General features: G+C 40.3%; 1 protein-coding gene across 7 annotated transcripts in view; it reads left to right on the top strand.

The window, feature by feature from the left end:
- The window catches only part of GTDC1 (glycosyltransferase like domain containing 1), a 277,533-nt gene extending 264,721 nt beyond the window's left edge, over positions 1-12,812 (top strand). For 6 of the 7 annotated variants that reach the window (XM_044978283.1, XM_044978281.1, XM_044978287.1 and 3 more), the window contains 3 exons: positions 1,451-1,521; positions 2,211-2,302; positions 10,389-12,812. In XM_044978283.1, coding sequence (XP_044834218.1) covers positions 1,451-1,521; positions 2,211-2,302; positions 10,389-10,472 — 247 coding nt within the window. In that variant the 3' untranslated portion in view covers positions 10,473-12,812. Of the gene's footprint in view, positions 1-1,450; positions 1,522-2,210; positions 2,303-10,388 lie in introns of those variants that run through there. The other variant, XR_006572171.1, reaches the window with a different exon arrangement.
- Positions 12,813-21,914: the final 9,102 nt, after the last annotated feature.

Raw genomic sequence — 21,914 nt, 5'->3', positions numbered from 1 at the left:
ATTGCTTCTTGGCCTGCAGCTATTACTGAAACGTCCATGGTTTCACTTTTTCTTTTATGATGAATGAAAACTTTAATATTCTTCTTGTTTTGATATCTTACACAACATTTAAGAACTGAAAAATTATCAAGTAAATCACATACTAGAAACATTTTCCTTTAGTAAAAAAAATATAGTTGTAGACTTTGAACACTTTGAAATTTTTGTTAATGTTTAAAATGCATATTATTTTTAAAAAATGAAGTTACAATTGTTTAAAGCTATTAATACCTTGCTAAGTATTTGAGAGGAAATGTGTATCTTGGTCCTTCTAAGGCCAAGAACAGATTTAAAACAAAACTTTCTTTCTTTTCCCCCCAAAACTTAGCAGGACAAAAAGAAACAATTCTTTCTGAACCAGGTTAGGCAAATGTAATAAAATAAAAACAAAATGTGCAGAAATACGTCAAAATGCATTTGTTTTGTCATTATAAATTTGAAAAAGTGATTGTTGACAAGACGAGGAAATAAGCTGAATTTAAAAATAAAGCCCTTCTTTGGTCAGCATGTTGGATATATTCTGACTTTCATAAAATAAACATATTTTTAAAAGTGCTTTGAATTTCACTGTGTAATTTCTGGCCAACAGAAATTACAGTTGTATCTTCAAAGTTTATTATATGTCAGATCAGTGGTCATTATGCAAAAGGAATAAGTTAAATACTCAGTACTTTAACCTGTTCAGCTATCAAAATGCAAATATAAACTTGATAATTTCTCTTTAGATTTGCTATTTGATAACTTTCTGACATTCTTTTGGAATAATAAAATATTTAGGTTTGATATTATGGAAGGTTATTTAAATTATTCCTCAAGAAAACAACAGTATAAACCACTAAATGCTTTGGCAAAAGGTTCTTGACCTTTTATTTATTAAAAAAATACAAATTTTGTGTCCTGAATCATATGATCTGAATCATGTGTATAAAATGAAGATGTCCCAACATGTTGGCACTTTTCGTAGACAATGTTTAAGTGTAACATTTGAATTCCTATAGTTTAAGAACAAAACACTTTATGCCAGGTAATTGTTATTGCATGAATATCCTTGTTTTTCTGAAGCATTATTAAGAAAAGCTGTCCATACTTCACCATGTTGTTACATGTGTCTGTCTGCTGATTATAAAATGTGTTAAACAGTATTTAAAAAACAAAAAAATGCAGAGCCGCGCTTTGATTTATTCAGCGAACAAAACATATGCTCGCTGTTCTGTTCTATGTAATTCATATGATCAATAAAATTATCTTTTAAAAAGAGCAACTTTGGCAGTTAGAAGGATTATACTGTTGAACAGGGAAAATGATTTACTTCTGCTTTATGCAGTCAACTTCAATGCTGTTGGACCAAAAGATGTTTTTTTGGCTCCATGATGTATTTTTAATGTATTTGTTTATCATTTTTAATCTTTAGGATAGAAGCTGTATATTGTGGTTGTTATCCACTATGTCCTAACGCTTTGGTGTATCCAGAAATATTTCCAGGTAGCTGCTTTGATGCACATTCTTTTTGTTGAAATTTAATACATGATTCATGTAAAGTTTGAGAATAAACTTAAGCAAAAGCAATTGTTTATTTGGCAAGCCAACATGTTAGTGTTAAGGAAAATTTTATGTGTTTTAATACATTAGACTAAGTTTATATTTACCATCTGTTCTTTCAAGATAACACAAAAGCAAGTTTTGAAATAGCATTCTTCATTGTTAGCATACACAACCCATAATGATACATTTTTATAAAAAGGTCAGTGCTGCTGCAATGGCTTGCAGATTTTTTTAATGATATACAGAGAGAAAAATAGAGGTCTGAAAATCACACCAAATTATTTAAACATTTAATACTTAATAATATACAACTGTGGTACAGGATACATACTAATATAGTACCAGTTCTTTGAAAAATCTCATCACTAAATGTATCACATATGCATTGTGTTACATTAGAATAATGTATTTTAATCACCCAAAGGAGATGTCTAAACAGCACAACTACACAGTCTTATTTAGCATTAAACATCCTTGTGAGCTGAGGTAACCTTATAAAATCATGCTTAAATAATGTAAAACACGAGGCGGCACAGAGCAATATGCATTTTTAATTAGTAAAGTGACTAATATCGAGTGTGTGCTTTGAGGTTTTTGTTTCATTAAAAATGTATCTGTTTTTCCTGCAGCTGAATATCTGTATTCTACACCTGAACAGCTTTTTAAAAGGCTTCAGAATTTCTGCAAGAGACCAGATATTGTAAGGAAACATCTCTACAAGGTAGTTGTTAAGAATAGTTTTACAAGATATAATGCCATATTGAAGTACAAAGAAAAAAACTTAAAAAAACAACAACATTTAATTAACATACTAATGTTTAAAGGAAACATGCTAGGGAGGGATATTAGTTATTACACTAACAAGGATTAATTAAACTAGATGCCAGTTGTATTAACCTAGGTCTTATGACTACATATACTTAATGCATGCTACATGCTTTTTTTTAAATTTATTGTTTTCTAAAATGACTGTCCTTTACATTTGGACCCAAGAGGCTTATAAAAATGAACCTGGATTAATGTAACTCATTAGTTTAAAAGGAAAGTAAAAGAAAGATCCAACAATTACACTAATGAGGATAAACCTACCTTCCTATCATAATTTAATCTGCAGTCCTCTAGAAGTTGAGGTGAATGACATCAGGTAAGTTCTTTTTGCGCCTTTTGGAACTATTTGGCAATTATTGTGAATATGTAACTCTTTGCACTAAAAGTTTAAATGAAGTAAAAGTTAACTCTTAATGTGCTTATAATTTCTTATCTGAAGAATTTAGAAGAAAGTTTACTGAAAGCATCGTTTACTAATATTTATCCCACCATTATTCTTTGCAATGATTTCTTTAAAGAAATAAAAGTTTAAATTATTGGAATGACCAATAAAATTCTGATCCATTAGTCTCTGCTAAACTTGCGTTCAGATTTTTAAGATGCATTTGTACGCCATGGTAGTAATTAAACTTTTCTTTAGTTATGTGTTTGTAGATAGTGTACTGATTTTTACATTATTTCACTAATAACTTATTATCACATGGTGATGTTTTGATAACATAGCTATTATTTTTACATGTGCTAATGTGAAAATTTACAACACTGAGTGCTAAATTAGGGCTCTTACAAGCCTCAGGTGCCCTAGGGACCGGGGCAAGGCACCTTAAAAGAGTGTGATAAAGGTATAACAAGTAGCATTTTAAAAAGCATCTAGGTCACTTAGGAGCCTGATACCTATTGAAAGTCAATGGGACTTAGGCTCTTAAATCACATAAGCACTTTTAAAAGTTTCCCCAACATCTTTAGAGGTCTGGAGGAGCATGGATAGAGGTGCCCCTTGTGATACCTGTAGCCACCCCAGCATGCGGGTAGTGGACTTGCCAAGTAAACCTCTCCTAACCTGGGCCACTAATACTACCAGCAGCACTCATCCTCCTATCCCCATTCTCCTTGCACTGTGAACCAGAAAATGCCTGGCCTCTCAATGCATGCATCACCTGCCCCCTCTCCTTTAGCATACCCATGCAGAAGGAGGTATAATTTAGTCCTAAATGTATGTTTGACTTATTTTGTGACCTAAAAATAGTCATTTACATAATGATACATCAAAAGAAGATGTTGTTTCTGCAGGAAACAGTTAAACTTCAAGTAAAAAAGGAGAGAACCAAAAATGCAATTTAACACCCAATTTCAAGCTCATTATCTTTCATTGTCTATTAACTTGGCAATGGTTCAGAAGGTAGCTCATAATAGTTTAAAATGCTGACTGAACACTTCCAGTATTCAGCATTACTTCTTGAGTCAGTACTATACATGGAGACTTCAAAGAGAAAACCGTTCTTAAACGTTTACCCTGACATTTCCCAATTTTTGCGTTCAGTTAGCAGTTTTCTTTCACATGGATCTACCTTATGCGTATGGATCCCTAGCTCCTGCATAAAGGGAATGCTAGGATGCTGAAAATGGAAATAGTGGCAGAACAAACATTGATACTAAAAGAGTATGATATCAAAGTATGGCACAGAAAGGAATGTGTACACAGCCCCATAAGCAAAATGCTTCATTTGCGTCCAGTGCCTCCTTTTGAAAAAACACTCCTTGGTGAATGAGTTATAAGTAAAGTGCCACCACAGAAATGGAGCAGTTTATCACATCACTTCAAGTTGCACATTATTAACCCTGCAACTGAGTGTTTGCAAGTTTTAAGTATTTGTAGTACACCTCTACCTCGATATAATGCGACCCGATATAACACGAATTTGGATATAATGCAGTAAAGCAGTGCTCCGGGGGGTGGAGGGGGCTGCACACTCCGGTGGATCAAAGCAAGTTCGATATAATGCGGTTTCACCTATAATGCGGTAAGATTTTTTGGCTCCCGAGGACAGCGTTATATCGAGGTAGAGGTGTAGTTTTTTAAACAAGTAGCACTGGAAGGACTGGGAACAAATCATTTTAGAATTACAAAACCAGAGCTTGAGCCAACACCCGTGACAGTCAGTAAAAAGTTTCCCTTTGACTTTAATAGGCTTTGTATCAGGCCTTGAGAATGTGAATACACATAGACACAAATATACAAGAATTGTTTATTTTGCAAATAAACTACCATTAAAAGGTTCTGAAAGAATGTCCACTTAGAAATGTGTTGTAAATGAAATACTTCTTCAGACAGTTGAAACTAGCAGTAAACAATACCTCAGCGGTGAACTCATCTGGGTCATACACAAGCTTATACACCGATATTACTTGCTTTACACTTAGGAGTCCATATACAGTATGTACAGTAGTGATACAGGGAAAGTGGGAAAAGAGATCTGATATGGCAACTTGCTCCTTTTTTCTTCTTTCATAACCTTTTCTGGCATGCTCCATTACTAAAAGTTCAAAATACAGCTGTGTGTTCCTACAAAGAGACAGAAAAACTCTATAAAAGCAAAAAAGAATATTTTTCCTTTACATTTTAGACATTCTGTCTCATAAGTCTTGAAATAGAAATAAGCCTTTGCTTACATTTTCTGCTTATTTTTGTTGCCGTTGTATTAAGAGTATCAAAAGTAGTCAAATACATTGCTGCATTATTATGTCGATTATGTGCAGTGCTTGTGCCAACTGATAAAGTTAGAGGCAAAGGAAGATAGAATGATACTTGTTACAAAAAAGGCAATCAACTTAAAAAATGTAGGACACCAAAGGCTGCGTTGTGAATAAGTCTTGGGTGCACTGTGAAGTATAAAGTGAAGCCAAGTACCTCTGAATGCCCAAGTAAAGCTGATATTTACCAGAACACAAGGCCTGGAGTGTCACTGTTTTTGTTAATGGAAGTTCAAACAAGCAATCCCCCCCGCCCTCCAATCCCATGAAAGTGAACAAGCTAACACAATAGACTGTAACAGTGAACTGTACATTACATACATACATATTTATAGTATTTTTAAAACATACATAAGTGTAAGTACCTAATAAGGACTTTTCATGGTACACACTGTTTACCTTTTATACTTTAATGGCACTGAAAACTCATTTCAACTTGAATGCTCCATCCCACAATTGATTAACAGATGAAGAGGGGATAGTTGTGTCAAAAAATAATGGATCAATTATTTGCTCTGTTCTAGTTTTATTTAGCTAAAAGTTAGTCTTTGTTTTTGTGTATTCTAAGCCAGTACACTCACAGTCAGAACTAAACAAATAACAATGGTGCATCAGCTCCCAATGCCAGCTTAATAAGCCCAGCTAGGCTTTCTATCAACTTCAGCTCATACAGGCAAATTCATTCATATATCAGTTTAACTGAGAGCAGAATTTGGACCATTTTCTGATACTACTATTATTATTTCTGTAACACCACAAGAGTACGTTACATGCATATGAAAAGACATATTACCTGATTTTTATCTCATTTACACCAGTTTAAATCAGGAGTACCTCCACTGAAGTCAGTGGCATTACACTGGTGTGAAACCAGTTTAAGTAAGTAAGATCCCAGTCAGGCCTATTTCCCCTGCCCTGAGTAATTTACAGTCTAAGGGCCCAATCATGCTATTTAGTAGAACTAATCGGAAAAAAAATCTGATTAATCATTTTTAGTCAGGATTTGCCAATTAATTGAAAATGGACTGGTTTTTGGAAATCGTTTGATTTTGACAAATTTCTGATGGACCACAGAACCTCAGAGCTTGCGAGCTTGCACTTTCAGGGTTCCCAGGCTCCCAGTTCCCTTTCAACCTCCATGCAGGCTACCAAGAACACAGGGCTTCCTGGGCTTCCGGGCCCATCGGCTCTGGCAGCCCAATAGCCTGGCTGATATGGAGCTGGAGACTGTACAAGCCCTGGAAGCTGCCGACTAGAAACTGGCATGACATGATTCTTGACAGTTTTACTGCTACCCAGTGGCGACACTGGTCAGTCTCTTGTTAACTTGACACCAAGAGTCTGTTCAGCTTTAACACTGCTATTCAGTAATGGGCAGCAGTTAAACTGACAAGAATCATATCAGTCAGCAGCTGCCAGGGCTTCCAGGGTCCCTACCTGTGCTGCAGCTTGCTAGGCAGACAGCCAGGGATCATTATGAGCATACACCTCTTCCCCAATATAACGCTGTCCTCAGGAGCCAAAAAATCTTACCGTGTTATAGGTGAAACCACGTTATATCGAACTTGCTTTGATCCGCCAGAGCGTGCAGCCCTGCGCCCCTCCCCCCCGGAGCACTGCTTTACCGCGTTATATCCAAATTCATGTCATATTGGGGTAGAGGTGTATATTGTTTCTAGAATGAAATATTTCATTATTTCAGTTCCGTGATAATTTCTGAGGTTTTTTCTTTGTCCCAATTTAAGGCAGAAAAAATAGTTGAAATCTCAAAAATTTTCCTGGGTTGGGAAAACCATTTCCCATCCAGCTCTCCTAATTAGGCATAGCTAGGTGTTGCAGGCTGAGCGGGCTTAGAGGGAGTGCCAGGAGGCATTCTGAGTTCCTTGGTGCGTTCCCAATCTCACGTCTCTATGACATTCATTATTTTTATATATATATATATCATGTCCCCTCTTATTTGTCTCCTTTCTAAAGTAAATAATGCCAATCTTTTCAATCCTTTTTGAAATGGGATGACCAGTATTACACTCAGTATTCCAGATGAAACCATGTCATCAGTTAATATAATGGCATTACAACATGTTCTGTATTATTTTCCATACCATTCTTTATGCATCCAAATATCTTGTTTGCTTTTTTGACCATAGCTGAACATTCAGAGGTCTTCAGTGGACTGTCCGCAGTGTTCACCACATCCTTTTTCCTGAGCTGATAAAGTTAATTTAGAACCCTGTGAGGTGGATGTGTAATTCTATCTCATGTGCACTATTTTGCATTTATCAGTAATGAACTTCATCTACCATCATGTTGTCCATTCACCTAGCCTGGTTAAATCCCTCTGTAGTTTCTCATAGTCTTCTAATTAATTTTGTGTCATCTGCAAATTTTGCTACCTCACTACTCACCACGTTCACAAGATTAATAAAGAAATAATAAGTGTTAAATAACATCAGACGTAATATGGAACTTTGAGAAAACCCAGTGCTATCCTTTGCTGTGACAAAAATTGACCTTTTGTCACCTGTCTCATAGCCATTTTTTGATTCATGACCACACTTTGCCTCTGACCCCATGATTACTTAGTTTCTTCAGTAACTTTTTGTGAGCAGCTTTGTCAAAGTCTAAGGGTATGTCTACACTTACCTCCAGAGCGATCGATCCAGCAGGGGTTGATTTATCGTGTCTAGTGAAGACGTGATAAATCGACCACTGAGCTCTCTCCCGTTGACTCTGGTACTCCACCAGTGCGAGAGGCGCAGGCAGAGTCGACAGGGAAGCATCAGCAGTCGACTTACCACAGTGAAGACACTTCAATAAGTAGATCTAAGTACATCAACTTCAGTTATATTATTCATGTAGCTGAAGTTGCATAACTTAGATCTTTCCCCCTGGCCCCCCTTCACTGTAGACCAGGCCTAAGTAAATTATATCTACTTGGTTCTCCATTTTCCATTACTTTAATGTCACATTCAAAGAATTCTAATAGATTGGTGAGAGAAGATTTGTCTTTAGTTTCTCAGTTACTTAGATGTTCCATTGCATTCCTTGTTAGAAATATACAAACAAGCAAGGAAAGAGAGTCACACAAAGTCATGTCATTTGGATTGTTTAGGATAGACAGGCTAGTTTTTGATTCCAGGTGGTTTTATTTATTACCTGTGATTTGTTATTCTGATTTTAAAGTATTTTATATTATAACAATAGCAGGGAACAGATGATGCATCAGCCTGCACCCTAAAATTGATTTTTAAAATATGGAGAAAAGAAGGAAATGTTAAAATTAATGAGCAAAGAATTACAAGCCAGGCTGGTTTGTACAATGAAAGATGTCTGGTGTGCTTCTCAGATGGCTTAGGGCAGTTAGCTTCATGCCGTAAAAGCAGCCAAGTCACAGACCCAGTATTTGAACATTTGTTTCCAAAGGCATTTGGTGTATTTGAATGTTGAGTTCCAAAGGTAATTACTGCATTGGTCAAGTTTGTCCTCTTAGATTCTTCTCGACCTAATTGTTACTTAAAAAAAGAGGACAAGGTGGTTTACAGGGTTTGAACTGAGCCAGTTCAAAGTGGTTTAGTGAACTGCTGTTTTCTTGAATGTTGGCATATTGTGCTCCCAATGTCAGCTTTCCTATTAAATAAACTTTAGTTCTTATGGTTGCAAAGATAATCTTAAAAATGTTAATGGAGCAAAAAACTGATGCAGTGCTGTCTACCTGAATCTGCAGATATCCTGAAGTGATAGGTCTGAGAATAGGGTGAACTGGCCCTCTTAATTTGAATGAAATGTTAACTCTGAAGTCTAATGATGATTTTTAAAATGGCAATGTTAATTATTTCATTGTTGATAAAATCATGCAAGAAAGAAGAGGGTCCATTGTGTTATGGGAAATTACTCTTCTGCTAGTGAAATCTTGTTTTCATGCCTCCAGTGGGAAGAGCTTGTTTTGTGGGTGGAGCTTGGAAATGTCCCAATTTTAGGAACTTTTGGTTGATTCATATTCCACTCCTTTGAATAACAACCAGTGAGAGCCTTTGCAGTTTTATATATACAAACAAACAAAAACCACACAAATATTCAGTTGTGTAATGGTACTGGCGTATCAGAACACCATAAAACCCAAACACACTTCCACCAATATACACACAGTGGAGAAGGATATTATAATTTATTTGTATCCTGCAGCAGGTTGTTATGAAATAAAGGCCAAAAAATCAGGACTAGTATCCACATTACTGCTACTCAATCCTGGCAATTTTACTTCAAAAATATTTAAATTGAGTTTAGTACATGTGAAAAATGATAGATTAAAAATACTGGAGACTGAAGTCTTCCATCCACAGAACTGATAGCAACACAACACACAATAAACTTCCATATAATGCCCCTGCCATGGTCTGCCCTGTCTAAAGGTGGGAGAGAGAGTCTGGTCTTCCTGCCCATTCAGTCCTTGGCAGCACCTCTGCTGAGACTGCCAACCACACTTACAGTTGTTTGTTGGCATGAATACTTGTCTAATAGCAAATAAACGGAGACTGCCAAATAATTTCCTGTAGATCATTTTAAAAAAAAATCAGTAACTGAGTCACTACTGACCTGGATCAGATTTGAACCAGTGGCTTAGGTGAAGAGCAGGCCATCATATCCCTTTCTTAGTCTTCTGGACTTTCCAGCCCCTGCTGTTTACATTATTTAATAGAAAGTTAATGTTAAAAATAAGCATATTTGTAAACCAAATTCTGCTAAAACTCATGATTGCACCATTCTTAAAACAAACTGCACAGTTCCTACTTTTGGTAGAGTGATGCTTCACCCATGACTGTCCCTTTAAAAGTGAAGTTTGTTTCTGGGGAGAGGAAATGAAATCATCACTTAAGCATCTTCTGGTTTTGTTCCGATTTAAAAACTTCTCAGTCAGACATAAAGCCTCATAAGCGCAGCAATGTGCTGATATCAGGCGAAGTGTTTGCAGCAAACAGCACTTGTTTACAAAATTGTTCCATCCTGAGATTGGGAGTCTAATACTTTGATCCAATCAGAGGGCAGGATTTTCTGACCCTGGTTTACAGTAGTATTTATACTATCTGCACTACTTCAGAATCTACCTCTGAAGACATGAAATAGTTATATATTAATCAAGCATTTATGTTGTTTTGTTCACACTAAGGATAGCTCTTTTGTGTTTTAGCAGCTCATGTTCCTTCATTTGAATCCTTTTCTTTTTCTCATAGGGTGAGATGGATCAGTTTTCTTGGGCAGCACTACGTGGTAAATTCAGGTCTCTGCTCACAACAGAACCTAGGGAAGATTTGTGACAGATGGGGCTAAGTCACAAACTTGCAGCCTAAGGCAGAATCTGTAGAACTTTCCAGAGTGTGCCCATATTTACCTGATCAGAGAGAAAAGAAAATCTGCAGAGGAAGCTGAGCCTGGCTGCTTGTCATAGCTGACACAGAGCCATCTGCCACAAACCTGTGGCGGCTTCAGATCTCCAATCCCTGCCACCACCCCAACTCAAATTAAATACAGATTCCTAGAGACGTTATGATGGTTACACATGTCCTCGGCATCACATGCAGGAGACTGTTCAAAAAAAATATGTGGCCTGTTGTATAACCGCACTCATGTATCCCATATGTGGTGCCACATTGAATTTCCGGTTGAATCTGTTTTTATCCTTTGTACTGGATGACATGGTGCCTGAATTCTTTCTTTTTGCCGACATGATGGCAGCCAAACTGCAGCTTCAAACGCTCACACTTGGCTGGGTTTCTACCTAGGTTGCCAGGTTATCATTGGAGCCTTATTGTGTCCTCAAAGGGCCACAGGGCCTGAAAGGAGGATCAGAGTGCTACTGGACTAATTGGGCAGCCATCTACGAATTGTTTGTAGGCAAAGCACTTTTCTTTTTGCAAATTAATGACTCTCTGGCACAAGGTTTTTAAGTGAAGGTATTAATAAGGGGTCTGGCAGGTATTCCCATGATTCACAGTTACATTTGCATTTAATTAATCTTAAAGAAAGCTGCAAGATAAACAGCTGTAATTCAAACTAGCATGGGAAATATGTTACATGGTGCCATCTATCCGATAAAATGAAAGCTGAGACACTTGTTTTATTTCTCTCAAGGATGGAGAACAAACAGATAACAGTCAAAATACTTCCAATAAAAAACAGTAGTTTTTATGTAACTGTAGTTCATCAAAAATCTTTGCATTCAGTTACAAATATAATCTTTTAAAGATAAATCACTTATGATTCTAAGCATTAGGCTGCTGTATTTGTTGATGTAAAATGTTTTGAAGATTTAGATTGTACAATAAATTTTTAATAAAGTGCCCACTGCATTTTTTAATTAGCATATCTCATTCATGTATAAGTGTGTACATCCATCTGTATGCTTATCACTGTGCATATCCTTGTGACAGAGTCAATGAATACAATTGTGTCTTTATCTGATGAATTTAGAATCTGTTTTGCAAATGATAATAAAATGTTATAACAACTCCAAGATTTTCAACTGTGTTCTGGGAAGAAGCAAGAGGTAAACAGGAATTCTCTCGGTAAGTCATTATGGTTTAAACTCTGCTAACACTGCCGTCTTTTAATTGACAAATAAGCTTTCAGCTTCCCTAGTTTGGGGCAAGATAGCGTCTCTTTCCCCACCTCCAAAAAAGCCTCTATCACCTGAATACTAATTGAGTTTTCTTCTTTAGGTTTGTCAGTGTTTCCCCAAATTCCACAATACACCCCAGTTCCTGCCATTCAGAGACGAATGTACTGAGTAATATGTTTCTTTCTTAAACATTCTGTTATCCATACTTGTGAACTCTGAACTTACAATTCAGAAGTGATAGTTAATCTATTTTGTTATACCATCAAGCAGTGTAGTGGTCTCAGATTTTACAGTGCGAGAGATACTGTACGCATACCAGTATTCCATGATTGCTTTTTGTTGATCAGGGAAATTATTACATGACATTCTGATGGGTCACTTGTAAACATTGTGATGTTTTACTGATACTGAAGAAATGTAATATTACAATAATCATCTGTGCATTTATGTTTGCTTCTCCCTATTGGTACATACACTAAAATTACTGCATACTTCTGCTTTAAACTGACCGCTAGAAATTTAATGCAACAGTTAAAGCTGTCATTTCATCCTGACAGTCTGTCTAGTTGTTGCTGCACATAAGTAACAATACCACTTTGCACTTTGTATAGTACTTCTCATCTGAGTATCTCTGCAAATACTAAATATCACAACATCCATGTGGAGGCAAATAAGTATTTTTAGATGGGGAAATTGAGGCATGGTGTGGTTAAATAGCTTAAAATATCAATGTCAGAACCATCAAAGGGACCTAGGAGTCCTGATTTCCTGCTCAAGCCCATAGGCAACAATCCCCTCACACATTGTTCTGACACCCCTGCTATCCCAAGACATGATATTGTGAGTTAAGAACATTGAACCTTATCCAAAAGCCCATTAAAGGCAATGGAAAGACTCCTATTGATTTCAGTGAGCTTTGGATCAAGTCCAAAGAGAGAAGCAGGCCTTAACTATGGGGTTTTTTTTATTACTTTTTTGGTTTCATCGCTGTTAGTTTAATGTAATCTTTTGTATGTGAATTACAGTTGATTTTTTTATAAATGTGTCTTTGAGAAGTTAATTGATTCTCCACTACTGATGAAGAGTCACCGAAACCTCAGGGAGGGATAGAAGATTATCTTTCTAACTGTTCAGATATGTATATACCCCCAATGCTGTAGTAATGGAACACATGGAGGCACTTTCATGTAGACGTTTTCTAGATTAGGAAAGTGGTCACGTTTAGGTCAGGCTTAACTAGATGAGCCTGACCTGAACTCAACCTTTTTCCAAGTCTAGTCAAAACTTTAGATGGTGTAACAATTTCCCTAGAACCGGTAAGGTTCTTCTTTTGAAAGAAAGTGGAAGTCCCTATTACTTTTTGAGGCTCTTAGAAATGTTGGACAGGAAGGGACCTCAAGAGCTCATCAATTCCAGCCCCTGCACTGAGTCAGGATCAAGTAAGCCTAAACCACTCTGATAGGTGTTTGTCCAACTTGTTCTTAAAAACCTCCAATGATAAGGATTCCACAACCTCCCTTGGAAACCTGTGCCAGAGCTTAACTACCCTAATAGTTAGAAAGCTTTTCCTAATATCTAACCTAAACCTCCCTTGCTGCAAATTAAGCCCGTTACTTCTTGTCCTACCTTCAGTCGACACAGAGACTAATTGATTTCTGCCCTCTTTATAATAACCCTTAATATATTTGAAGATGTTGTCAGCTCCCCCCTCAGTCTTCTTTTCTCAAGACTAAGCATGCCCAGATTTTTTAACCTCATAGATTAGGTTTTCTAAACCTTTTATCATTTTTGTTGCTGTCTTCTGAAATCTCTCCAATTTGTTCACCTTTCCTCAAGCATGGCGCCCAGAATTGGACACAGCACTCGAGCTGAGGCCTCACCAGTTCCAAGTAGAGAAAGACAATTACCTCCCATGTCTTACATACAACACTCCTGTTAATAAATCCAGAATATTAGCCTTTTTTGCAGCTGCAGCGCATTGTAGAATCAGATAAAATTTTTGATCCACTATAACCCCCAGATCCTTTTCAGCTGTACTATGACCTAGCCAGTTATTGCTCATTTTGTAGCTGTTCATTGGATTTTTCCTTCCTAAGTGCATGTCAATACACAACTTGAAATGCTTAGTTTGTGGATAGAATGTACCCAGAAAGTTTGTATGTCAGCAGATAATTAGAGAGTGTTTGTCGATCTGCACATGCTCATTTATTCTTCATACTAGTAGGATTTAGTATTTTTAAAGTCAAAGAGAACCTGTTATGGACTAATATCCTGATTCCCGTCCTAAGAGGAAAGACTTATCTACCCCCTATAAGGGTTCGAATTGCACCCACTTATGTCTGCAGAGAAAACTTTTGTAAATAAAGGATTCACTCCCTAGACACCAAGAAGAGCTGTGGGGGGAGAGACTTTCCTCCATGATTGCTTTAATTCATGGCTAGGTTCATAGGAGGCCCACTGATGGAAGATGCCTGAGAAATGTTTTGTATAATCAGCATATCACCTAAGTGGACTAAGCCAACCCCCTTCCTGGTTAGCACCGCCAGTGTTCTCAGCTATTCTAACCTGTGTCAGGCTTCCCGGCTCAGCAGGTGGTATAAGGTTTGTGAGAGTGCTCTTCCCCTCAATCTCCAAAGAAGAGGATTTCCACCACAAGAGGCCTGCAGCCTGGGTGCTGCTATAGTGTGAAACAATCACAAAGTGTGTGTTTGCCGGCATTTTTAGTAGTTTCTCAGAACCAAGGAAGAACCAGTCATTCTGCACAAATTCTTCTAAAGCTTTTACTTTAAAAATGTTCTAGATACAAAATTTGGTTTTCAGTGCTGTAGTCCATACTCATATGAATAGCCTATATTTACTGGGCTACTCATGCAAGTAAGAGCTGCAGGATCAGCCCTTGCCTTTGTTTATCTTGTATCTATTATTGTTTCATCTACATTGAAATAGGAACTGTGAGCTCTTTGATATAAATTGTTAGTTTCACTGCAGGTCTAGTAATTGCCCTTTTGATCTTTGATTAAATGCTTTTCTGTAATGTCTTACACCAGTGCCTCACCACAGATAGCTAGCTCTCTGCCATGTTCACTGTGATACGCTAGGGCTCTGAGCCCACGCTTCTTGCATGTCTGTTTAAGTTACTGCCTATTTTGAGTGTTCTGGGAATGCAGGTTTGTTCCATAAGGAAATTATTTTTCCTTCTCCTATAGAAGAAGAGAACAGCTCTGTCTACACAACGGAAATGTTTGCAAAATGTTCTGGCCCTTGCTAGCACCATTTCAGTCTCATGTTGGTATCATTGGGAGCCCTGGTATAGACATGCTGCCATGCATGTTTTATGCCCTGTGTCCTCTGACCTTGCACAAACTTGTGCTAAATCAGGATGCTGGATTTTTCTATATTGACACCAGTAGTCTGTGCATATAAAAGAACAGCATTAAATTAAAAGTCTGGAGCAAATTCTGCTTCTCCATTACACCTGTATAAATCTCCAATGGGTGTGCTCCAGAGTAACAGGACAGATTTTATCCCTCATTTATATTTTTAAAGGCAACAAATGTCCTTTGCTCAGATCAGTGCAAACATCAAAAGCAGCTTAAATCGGAAAAATTCAAGGGGAATACTACCCTGTAATAGGCTAAACTCATTTTTACTAAAATACTTTAAAAATGCTTCACCATGTTAAACTAGGCTTCATCTTGAAGTGAAATTTTGCCACAGGCGGATGAAGCTTTGCAAATAAGGTTTTATAATAGAAGCACTATCAGAACGTTAATTATAGGGTAATAAATAGCAATGCTATATTATCCTCTGATATTTCCTTACACTCCTAGTGAATATGCACAGCTGTTGTTGAAAACTGGTAATCCAGTACTATATAACCATATTACATCTTGCACTTACAACACACCCTTCATGTAAGCAGCATCATAGAGCACTTAACAGGGAGAAGAAGAGAAAGCTGCTTCTAAGTAGAAGCCTTAACTGAACAAATGAGCTTTGAATTTTAACATAAGAATCCCAGTCAAACCAGAATTCTTGATCTTGCCAGGAGAGGCATTCCAAAGGCAAGGAGCATGCCAAATACAAAGTCTTTGCTCCAGCATTATGGAGGCAGTACTTTAAAAACCAGCATCACTTAACGATCAATCAGGACTAGCCAGAGCAATAACATCACAACTGAAGGAGGCATAAAAGTTATACAAAGCGTTTGTAATATGGAGGAGGGAGTGGAATTTTAACAAGAAGAATTAAACTCTGGAAGAGCCCCTTTTCTTCTCGATGAGCTGGGCTGGCTGGAAGAAACCAGAGAGACTTCCAGGGCCAAAAGGATGTAAGTGGGAGGGTAGAGAAGGAAATCAGGGTTAAACGAGGCCAATATGATCTAAAAATAATAAAAAGCGAGCCCAGCCCCGCGGAAGTGCACGAGCCAGCTGCGCTGGCGGCCAGTCCCAGCGCGAAGGGGGGGATCCAGGCGGGAGTGGCTCCGCGCAGCGCTCGAGGCTGTCACGCGCAGCGCGTGCGGGAGCTGCGCTGCTTCGCGCCGGGGCCGGGGCTTGGCACCCAGACGAGGGGGTGCGCGCAAGAGCCCTCGCGAAGGCGGCGGGAGGGCGGGAAACGTGCATGTCAGGCAGCGAAGGGCGGCAGAGGCTGGGCCACGGGGGGCGGAGCCCGGCCCTGGGTTGCCCCTCGAACTAACCGGGCGTGGGGAGTCCCGCCTGGGAACCGCTCCTGGGCTGGGGGCGAGTCCCTCAGCCTCTGGGAGCCCCGCCAAGGAAGAGACGCGCGGGGAGACAAACGCGTAGGGCTGGGAAACGGCGGTCAGCGAACGAGCCCTAACGCGGGGCCAGGCGCTTGCCCGGGAGAGGGGCAGCCCCGCCGAGCCAGGCCTCAGTGGCCACCCGCGGGCCACCTCCCTGGGGTTTCCAGGGGCTAACAGGCGGCAGCGCCTCCAGCGAAACGGCAACAGCTGCCCAGGAGGGCGGGGGCGGGGGGTCTTTCCAAGTGTCAGAGCTCCCAGCAAAATGCTGCGGGGACGTGCGAGCCTGACACTGAACGGGAAGAACAAAGCGGGGGCGGCGGGCTGGGGGGAGGGGGGAGGTTGCAGCTGAGTTGCGAGCAAACCGAGCCCCGGCTCGTACGCGCTGCACCGCCCCCCACCTTCAGCCCAGCGTGCACCTGGAGCCAGGGCCGGAGCCGGAGCCCGGCCCCGGGGGGGCGGGCAGCGGCGAGGACGACGCACAAAAGGAGCCGCGTCGGCCGAGCGCTTCTTGGGAGCAGCCTCCCCCGACGGGTTCTCCCTTTATCGCTCGCAGCGCTGGTCTCTGGCTTTCGCGGCCGCTTGGCTGGTCACGCTGGGGCGCTAACGCTGCGATACTAGGCCAGGAAAATAGAAGCAGCAATAAAGCAAAAATCAAAAAAGAGGGAGGGGGGAGCTGGACTGGCGCTAATGAATCGCGTCGGTTTAAACCCTTAATTTAAAGCTCAAAACGCTCGGTGAGGAACGATGGGGGGTTATTTTAGAAGCAAAATATGCTCGAGTGGAGTATTAATAGTCCCCCCCCCACACACACACACACTCTTCTTCCTTCCAAGAGGTTCCCCAGGCCGCTGGGTACATCAGCAAACTGTCCTCCTCCATGCTGGAGCGTGCAGCTGCAGCTCGGCCGCGGGCACGCACCTACCCACACTCACTAGCGAATGGCTTTTACATCGACACACATGGAAAAGGAAGGAGAGCGGGGACTTTGCGACCGGTCTCTGTGCTCCCTTTTGCAGCGGCCGTCAGCTGACACATGGCAAACGCGGGACAGGGGCTGTTTGCCTGACTCTACGCTGTAATTAGGGCTCCCACACTCTCTGGCTAGCCCTTTGTGGCAAATGACAAATATTCCACAGCATCTCCCAAGCCTGCAATAAACACATTTCCACCAGCAAGGGAGGAGGTGCGGGGACTTCTGGAGCTTGCTTTCAGGGGGGTGTTGGGTTCTTTTTTTTGGGGGGGGGGGCATTTAAATCATGACCCGTGCAACTTTTAACCCTTTGATTATCCGAGGGAGAAGCAGAAAGAGGTGGAAGTAAATGAGGCTTCTGTTTCTCCCCAAAGTTTCCATTGCGATTCTCCACCCCCGCCCCCGCCCGAGTTATCTTCGCGGCTATCCTTAATTTCTAACCAACGTGTCATTTAAAAGCAAAGTTATTTGCTCTGCTAAGCCTGGGCTCTGCATGCGTTACTGCTGCTGACTTTCTCTCCTCTGTCCGGGGGGGGGAATCTCCCCCCTAAAAAGGAACAAGAGGAACCCGTGAAAGGGATGCGGCAAGCGAGCGGATTTGTTAGTTTCCCGGGAACACGGGCTCATGCTCTCCCGGCCCAGCTGCCAGGACCAGGGCTGGCTCTCCCAGCGCGCTCCGACAGCGCCGAGTCCCCGGCTCGCCCCGCGCGTTCTGGGCAGCGCAGATCCTGCTGCTGGCCCGGCCTGGGTGTCGCTTCTGATCAATCCCCCAGAGCAGGGGCGCGGGCGCGGGGGCTGTTAGGGGAAAGAGAGAAAAGACACCGCTGGTTTGGCGGGGGGAGCAGCAGTGAGGCGAGGGGGTAGCAGCTGAAGTCTTGTAGCAGTGCCGCTCTCCCGTACGGCTGCGGGCAGGCAGCCCTGCTCTAGTTAGTTATCGCTCTGTTTTATTAGGTCTTAAGCTCCCTCTTTTTGTCCTTCCTGGCTCTGCACCTCTCGGATCCCTGTGCTAGGAGGTTTGTGTGTCTTATCCTCCCCCCCCTTTTTGGCTGCAGCATTTTTGATGCAAATCCCCATCCCAGGCAAAGTGAGCCCAAGGAAGGTGTAATCCGTATTAACTATGCACGCACGAAAGGCTGCAGCTTTCCCTGCTGCAGAAACACTGAGGGCATAGGCAAGGAAAAATCTGACATTTAGTAACACTTCCTTCTCCTACCTAGCCCCAGAAGGGGACCCAAGGTGAGGATTTATGCATTGTCGGGTTTTAGGAGGGGCTGAGGTGCGATCCTCAGCGAAAACAACGCTTGCTTTGCTAGATTTTGTCGTTGATTTGATCGGAAACTTTGTTCCCTTAAAAAAACCCCACGTGCTGTAGAAAGAATGTTAACAACAGAAGATGTGTTGTTCTTTGGCAAATGCCTCGTTACTAGCTCAGAGGGAAACATTTACTAATATCTTTGTACACCATTTATAAATAAATGACCAACGAAGCCAACAATAATAGCAGCAAAAATCTCTGCTCCCCGGGATCGCTTTCCCCCCGGTGGTTAGTGGCGAGGCAGTGTTATGAAGTTTAGGTCCAGGCGTGGTTTGCATTTGACTTTCCCCTATGTGGTGGCCATGCTTGTGTCAGTCTGGTTTGCTGGCGTGCTGAAAGGCTAGCCAGTAACCCGTCAGAGCAGTGACTGCGTATTCGGAGTGAAATCCTGACCCTACTGAAGTCCGTGGGAGTTTTGCTGTTGACTTACATCGAGGCAGGTTCACACTGTATGTTTCAGAACTGTATATACACTCAGGCACGATGGATCTGTTGGCCTTTTTCCTTAGCCCAATACTGTATCATCCACATTTCCCAGGGCGTTAGCAAAGTGTGGGTTTCCTATGACAAGGTGTTGGTGTCTGCATAAAAAGGGAGAGTTGAAGTGGGAGGGATCATTGCAAAGGGCTTAACCTTTAGAGCTTTGAAGGCAAAACAAGGCAATTCATTGGAAAGACATGTCTGTAAACAATGATAATTAGCCTTTTTCAAAATCATAATACTGATTAAAATCTCTGATTAATTATTTATTCATCACAGAATCTCTTTGCAGACCTGGGAATACTGATTGAAAACTAAGTGCCTCCTAGATTTTGTATTGCAAGTGGGAAAGAAGCATAAAAAGGGGCTAAGAGGGGCATGAAAGAGGAATCTAAGCAAACAGAATTATTTCAAGATCTGATACTTTCTTCTTTTCCTGTCAGCAATACATCCCCCCGACATGCACAATTTTGCTATTATGAAAGTGTTTCTTGTTATAAGTGCAGGTGTTAGACTAAATTCAGTTGGTACTAAAATTGCAAACACACTTTCGCTCCTAGGAAAGCAATTGAAGAGGAACTTCTTTTAACTCCATAATAGCAGGTTAGGCAGTAAATGCACAGTGATGGTCAACTAGCCAATTATGGTATAAATATCCCTTGTTTACAGAGAGGTGTTAAATGAGCCTTTAGAGTACAAAGGATCAGACTGTCTAAGCTACAATTTGTGTTTCATCCCATTATGTTTCCCCTAAAAAGGCCTGTGCCACTGTAGGTAATGTGCACACTGAACATGCTATTCTCTGTTGATTTTAGTTTGCTTTATTTCAATGCACACTCTTGTTTACTTTTTAAAATTTAAATAAATGTCAGCATTGTATAATTTCCATGTTAACAAAGCGGTGAGCAAAATCCCTTCTATGTTTATAAAATATTATTGTTTAATTCACATAGTTTAGGAATTCCAAATGTTGAGAATAGGAAGGAGGCCAAATACCATCTGTTTATAGCTATGATGCATCGTCATATGTGTACTTTAAAAAAAAAAAAAAGCTTAGTCCACCATGCCACTATTTTCTTTGTTCAGAATATGGTGTGGAGTTAAAATCGCTGTCTACCATTTGCAAGATTCTCTGGAGTGGTTTAAATTTAAACAGGAAGGGAGGAGAAGTTACTCACTGGCTTTCTGTTTCTATCAAATTAATCAAATGGATTATCGCTCCAGCACAACCAGTGGCAATGCTAGTTGTGTCACTTTCACCCAGCCTTTAATATTCTTGAATTTTAATTTAGTCAGCTTTATAGATTCTGAAAAACAGCATGGGTAAGATTTTAAAAAGTGTTTAACGACTTTGGATACCTCATTTTTTGGGTGTCAAATTTCATAGAGTCATATTCAATGATTAAGGCCAGAAGGAACCATTATGATAATCTAGTTTGACCTTCTGCACAGGCCAAAGAATCTCACCCAGTAATTTCTGCATCAAGATCATAGCTTCTGCTTGTGCTATATCATGTCTTTTATAAAGATAAGCACTCTTGATTTAAAGACTTCAAGGGATGGAGAATCCACAATGGGTCTCTAGAAGTTGTTCTAGTGGATAACTACCCTGACTGTTTAAAAATTTGCTCCTCATTTCTAATCTGAATTTATTTTGCTTCAGCTTCCAACCATTGGATCTCATGCCTTTTTCCTGTTAGATTAAAGGACTGTCTACTATCCAGAAATTCAAGCTGCCTTGAAAGGCTCTGATTTTCTACAAGTGCTTGACTCCCACCCTCTGAAAGCCAGGCCCCTTCAGGATGGCTCAAGTTGGGCTCCCAAAATCACTAGTTACTTTTGAAATTTGAAGTACAATATGAAACAAAATATGCACTCATAAGGCAGGGGAAGTGTGCTAGTTAATAATTAAGTATGCTACCAATTATATTGCAAAAATACCTGTGAATATTAGTGGGTGTAGAACTCCAAGTTAAAACCCTGTTAATTGAATTGTCCGTAACTTGCATTCTAAATAAAAGGTAGTGTGTATACTTAACAACAAAGGGAGTATCCCTGAGTTAAGTAGATAAGAAGATTTTTTTTCCAAACCCCAATTAGTTAGTACGTCAAGCCTTATAGATGTCTTCGTACCTTTAAGAGCTGGAGAATCCCTAATAAATGTACTTAAACTTCCTAGTGAGGGCCAGTGTGGTGAATGCAGAGATTAGTGTTAGCATTATTGTGCTTTCTCAGTGCATCACAGCTGCACTTGATCCTGCTAGTGATAATGATGCTTGGAATTACTGAGGTGTCTGGATGTCACATATGGAGTCCTTTCCCCAAGGATGAGGAATAATAGCTGCACTCAGGTGGTATGGGGAGGGTAAGAACAGATTTGCAGTTGTGTCTGTGTCTGGTGCATGGTGACTCTCAGTTGTGCTGATTTATTAAATAGAAAGGTAGATTCAGAACCAGGGCTACATCTTCCTAGCTCCTGCAGCAGGGGCAGTTGTACTAGGTTTGTAAAGGGACAGATGTACAGGTTGGGGGGGGGGAATGTGGGGGGGGCACACTATAGTGCTGTTCCAGGATTGACGGAATACAGCATCAAACATTTTGTGGTCAAATTCTTAGT

Source organism: Mauremys mutica, chromosome 10 (genome assembly GCF_020497125.1).
Source record: "Mauremys mutica isolate MM-2020 ecotype Southern chromosome 10, ASM2049712v1, whole genome shotgun sequence".
Taxonomy (NCBI): Eukaryota; Metazoa; Chordata; order Testudines; family Geoemydidae; genus Mauremys; species Mauremys mutica.
The sequence above is the reverse complement of the archived record's forward strand: the minus strand, read 5'-3'. Positions and strand labels throughout refer to the sequence as shown.